This window comes from Arachis ipaensis, chromosome B02, assembly GCF_000816755.2.
Source record: "Arachis ipaensis cultivar K30076 chromosome B02, Araip1.1, whole genome shotgun sequence".
NCBI lineage: Eukaryota > Viridiplantae > Streptophyta > Magnoliopsida > Fabales > Fabaceae > Arachis > Arachis ipaensis.
This window is the reverse complement of record NC_029786.2, coordinates 85145316-85150249: the sequence shown is the minus strand read 5'-3', so window position 1 is coordinate 85150249 and position 4934 is coordinate 85145316. Positions and strand designations below refer to the sequence as shown.

Sequence of the window (4934 nt, the reverse complement as noted above, 5' to 3'; positions counted from 1 at the left end):
TCAAATTAGTTATCAAAAAAATTTTTTAATTAAATTTATTATTCAAAAATTTTAAATTTGTCACATTAATCCTTTCATCATTTATATTATTAACCGCTGATATGCCACGTCAAAATTTATTCTAACTTCCCAAAGATTATTTAGTCTTTTAAACTTGATCACTCATGCAGTCGGCTCTTTTAAACTTGATCACTCATGCAGTCGGCTTTTGATTATTGTCTTCACGATTCACTAATTGTACTTCATACTTTTATATTTCATTTTCAAAATGAACTAATAATTAAAAATAAAAATAAAACTAATTACACACCCTTCAATTACTAATAACACACAATTTATATTTTCTTACCAAAATATTTCTGATTTTTTTCATTTTTGAAAACTGTTAGTCCCCACTAATTGATTATAACAAAATATATGAGGATGAATGGGATTAGAATTTTTCAAAAACAAACAAAATCAAGGACATTTTGGTAAGATAATATAAATGGTGTGTTACTAGTAATTAAAGAGTGTGTGATTAGTTCCACCCATAATTCAATAGTTGATTATGGATGTCTAAACACTCTCACATAAAGTCTCCAACTTTAGTCAGAAACAATAGGCTATTCTCTTCAGCATAGTGTGAGTATATATATTTTTACACTTCATCTTAGAAATTGCAGCTCCTTTAACATTCAATTAAGAGTTTCAAAAAATGGTTCAAACTTTTCCTTGATTGTTTGAAACTAAATCAATGACTACATTCTTGTATAAAACACCTGTAAATTCGTATTTACTAAAATAGAATCTATCAAATCATAGTCTACTAATAACTATTTGTTTTCAAGTCTTATTCGCGTGTGACCGAAATAAATATTTCTGCTTTTTACCACCAATGATGTTAACTTAAAAATTTCCAAACATGGATATACAAAACCCTAAATTATGGCCAAGATATCTTGACTCCTGCACAGGATTATGCTTGCAAAATTGTTAGGAGGAAAGTCACCCGTCCACTTAGTTTTGGGTAACATTCAATCAGCTTCAAGAGCAAGTCCAATCAAAATCCCTAAATGCAGAGCACAAATTGTCTAAGTTAGATAACTGAACAAGTTGAATGCATTGTCCTACATAAAGAACTAAAGTAAAATATATCTTTCCTTTATATATCCACTAATGATGCTGGAAAATACATTATATCTCTATTACTAATTTTTTCTAATAATAATAACAAAAAGGATATTTCTAACACGTGTTCTCAGGACACAAGATAACTAAAAATACCATAAAGGGAAAAACATTTTTATTATTATACTCTTAAATTGTATTCTTAGGACACAAAATAGTTAAATCTTAATTAAAAAAATTGCTAAACCAAATGTGTTCCCTGTGTAAATTGTAAAATCATTAATCCAAATTTTAAGCTATTTTGATAAATGTCTTACAAAGATGAGACAAGACCATGCAAAATATAACAAGTGCATCAAGTAGAATATAATACAGTGCATAATAAAGAAACAATACCTACTTAAATCATGACAAAGCACCTTCTTGTACTTTATGCATACCACTGTCATCCTTCTCCTTTTCAAATGCAAACTCAAGCTGTTTCTCAATCGACTTGACAACTGCGGTCCGCTTTGGTCTAAGTCGATAGGGGGGAGATGCATTGAAATCCTTATTATTATTAATAATGTCGCTCCCAACTATAGAATCAGAGTTATCCTTGGATCTCTCTTGTACTTTAGACGTCTGTGAATCAATATCTGCTTTCAAAGCTTTACTAGGAGTGACATGTGCTTGGGAAACAGTCCTTCTCTTCCTCATTATTGAAGGAGTACTCGGAAAAGTTTTTGCTGCCATTTTCAATATTGATTCGGGGGTTACGTTTTCACTACCATTTACACCAAGTGGAGAGAAGAAACCAACGGATGACGCAATCGGAGAAGAGCAGTCATTCTGCTCATGAAGGATATTGGAATAAAGAGAATCTAAAGGGACTGAAAAGTCTAACTGTGGTGGCTCGTAGCATAAAGAACCAGAGACCGGAGTTTCGTGTGAAAAACATGTTCTGCAGAACCTGTTATTGCTCATTTTAGCATTGTCTCTGCAACTCTCATTCGGTTTGCCAACCAGTCCAGGATTCTCAGAGTTCTTTATACTATGTACTTGGAAATTATCTCTTGACACCAGTTCTGAGTCGTTGCAGCTGAGATTTATGTTGGATGATCCAGCTTTACATTCAGTATCAACAGATTCATTTACAAGAGGAGCACCAGAGGAATCTCCAACTGTTACCAAGCACTCTAGTCGATTCTTGTCCTTCTTGTCACTGCTATATAGTTGAGTAATTTCTGTAGTTTCCGATGAAGATTCAACTGCAGTATCTGATTCTTTATTTGAACAAACAAATAATGTAGGTTTAGAATGTCTAACAGTGTCTTTGACAACAACTTGTGGACTGTTCTTCAAAGTTGGTGGAAGTCTTCCTGTGGCTAAATAGAAATCCATCTTCTTTTTTAGCGAACTATTCCAGTGGTTCTTTATAGCATTATCAGTCCTGCAGAAATAAATCCAAGCATATATATAACTTAAAACGGCACAGAACAAAAGTTGAACAATTTCAATCCATAAAATATATCTTACATAGGCCGTCATAATTTTTATAGTATTTTTTGTTTTCTTAAGGTCTATATTTTTATATAATCGCATTTATTATATATTCTATACTTAGCACTTGAAAATAAAACCAAGAAAAAACATTAAGTAGTTAGAACCTCTACAAGAAAGAGGTCAGAGAAATGTATTAGAAATTAGATGTCTCTTACAGAAGAATCTAAAAAAAACACCATGGATGTCGTACAATCTTGCAAAAGGGGAAACTCACACAAGCAAATTGACCAAAACAAACAAACATGGCTTTGAAAGTAAGAAAATCAATATTGGTTCTCAAAAAATAGACTGGATATTGCTTTGCATCAGCAATTTTCTCCATCACTTCATATGCTCATTGACCCATTCTCTTTTTCCCCACTTCGCAAGGATAGTGGGTGGACAAAGAAGTGTAGACAGAATGTCTCTTCCAAACATACACCACTCACAACAAATCATAGAAAAGGACACATTGCAAAATTAGAATTCACTATTAGCATAATACCATGATTTTAATTTCCATTAACATGAACTAATAAGAAAGAATACCTTCCAGGAAGAACCTTAGCAATTTCAGCCCATTTGTTTCCATATATGCGATGAGCATTCATGAGGGCCAACTCCTCTTCCGAAGACCAAGCATCCTTCTTTATGTCGGGATTAAGATGATTGTGCCACCTACATATGTTTCGAACTTTAAGAAATGATTACAAATCTTTTATATTGAGCAAAGGTCATATCTTTGATGATAATGAAGGAATCAACAACCAAAGAATAAAGACATGTTTGGTGATGATTAAATTTAAAGAATTGCTTTATTTCTTTAATCAAATGCTGTTCACTGAGACCATAATTATAAGTGCTTATTAACCCAAAAGACACTAATCCAAACATAAACATTATAGAAGGAAAAATGTTAAGCAACAGTACCAAAGCTAGTTTAATTGCAGTACCGTTATTTTAAAATTAGATCTTATATTCAATCATTTCAAGCTTAGGAACAAACAATGAGTAAAAGAATTTAGAAGTTTCAAGGCGATAATCAAAAAGCATGTCTAACAAATATGATTGATGATAGGGGGAAATTCTATAAATAAAAGGTTGAACTTAAAAAAGATGCAAAAATAGAAAACCTGCGTGTGAGCTTCAGTTAACCTACCGTTCTCGACACTGTTTTCCTATTCGACCAGGCAAGGACTTTGCTATCAAAGACCATTTTGATGGCCCATATTTTGACACCATTTCAACTATTTTGTCATCCTCCTGCAATCCAAGCAAGAGAAGTTAAAAAAACGAATAGGCTTTCTAAAAAATTAACAAGGAATTTAAAAGAGAAGCACTAGTTTCAACCTCCTTAGTCCAAGGTCCTTTAACAAGTTCTGGATTAAGAACTTTTTGCCATCTGTGCAGACATTGAACTTCTGATCTATCAGGGAAAAACTCAGCTGCATTCACATTTTAAATTGGTGTCATGAAATTGAGCATAATTCTTTCAGTAAGCACGTGGTACAGAAAATATTGTCTTATGATTCGCAAAGACAAATTCTCGTGGTTCAACTTCATAATAATTCTCTTTCCCAGAACAAATTGGAAACAAATATTGTTTAAAAGTATCAACTGAATGTTTATCCTGAAGGCTGTGCCTTCAAATTACATGTATTCAAAATTTCCCACTTCAGTATTTTCTGAATAGGGATGAGACAGGTCTGCTTTACATGAAAAACTATGACAAGGATCGTTACAAGAACATTTTTTCATGCTTCTTATGCGGTGCCCATTTAACTTTGAGGTAACAATTTCACAGTCTCAACTCAAGTATGTTCAAACACTAAATCTGTCTGCACGGAGTTGCTTCCAATTGTAAGCAAGCATGCTTTTCCAACAAAAATTTACAAATAAAAAAGTGAAAAGATCATCCAAATTGCACTACCGGGTCATATTATAAATACATATATGAAGAATATATCAATTTAGATACACATTCTAAGAAATTGTTACTACCATATCATAAAATGAACTACTTTATAAATATATCATATATCATATAATAAAGAAAAATTAATTGAGTTCAATATATGTTTTTAGTAGCATAGTCATAACAAATTCTGAGGACCAAATTGCACTCATATTATAAATACATATATGAAGAATATATCAATTTAGATACACATTCTAAGAAATTGTTACTACCATATCATAAAATATAAAATTTTATAAATATATCATATATCATATAATAAAGAAAAATTAATTGAGTTCAATATATGTTTTTAGTAGCATAGTCATAACAAATTCTGAGG

At 31.7% G+C, this 4934-nt stretch overlaps 1 protein-coding gene and 1 long non-coding RNA gene across 3 annotated transcripts in view; both read right to left on the bottom strand.

The window, feature by feature from the left end:
• Positions 1 to 4934, bottom strand: part of LOC110268942 — a 24222-nt gene that overhangs the window by 15657 nt on the left and 3631 nt on the right. The gene's annotated exons all lie outside the window — the stretch shown is intronic.
• Positions 653 to 4574, bottom strand: LOC107627525 (transcription factor MYB3R-5-like). Of its 2 annotated transcripts, none has more exons than XM_021116072.1 (5): positions 3985 to 4574; positions 3794 to 3897; positions 3184 to 3312; positions 1507 to 2542; positions 653 to 1051 (listed from the first exon to the last, which is right to left on the bottom strand). In XM_021116072.1, exons 2-4 carry the CDS (start codon positions 3874 to 3876, stop codon positions 1516 to 1518), a joined length of 1239 nt encoding a protein of 412 aa, XP_020971731.1. In that variant the 5' UTR covers positions 3877 to 3897; positions 3985 to 4574; the 3' UTR covers positions 653 to 1051; positions 1507 to 1515. The 2 variants fall into 2 exon arrangements, with proteins under 2 accessions (XP_020971731.1, XP_020971730.1); XM_021116071.1 differs by having other exon boundaries at positions 689 to 1051; positions 1511 to 2542; positions 3985 to 4569.

Bases quoted from the DNA above. Each gene is read 5' to 3' on its own strand.
- LOC107627525 (XM_021116072.1), bottom strand. From the start codon at position 3,876: ATGGTGTCAAAATATGGGCCATCAAAATGGTCTTTGATAGCAAAGTCC. The intron at 3,313-3,793 runs GTAGGTTAACTG...AAACATATGTAG, and splicing joins GGAAAACAGTGTCGAGAACG to GTGGCACAATCATCTTAATC. The intron at 2,543-3,183 runs GTATTCTTTCTT...TTATTTCTGCAG, and splicing joins GCTAAGGTTCTTCCTGGAAG to GACTGATAATGCTATAAAGA.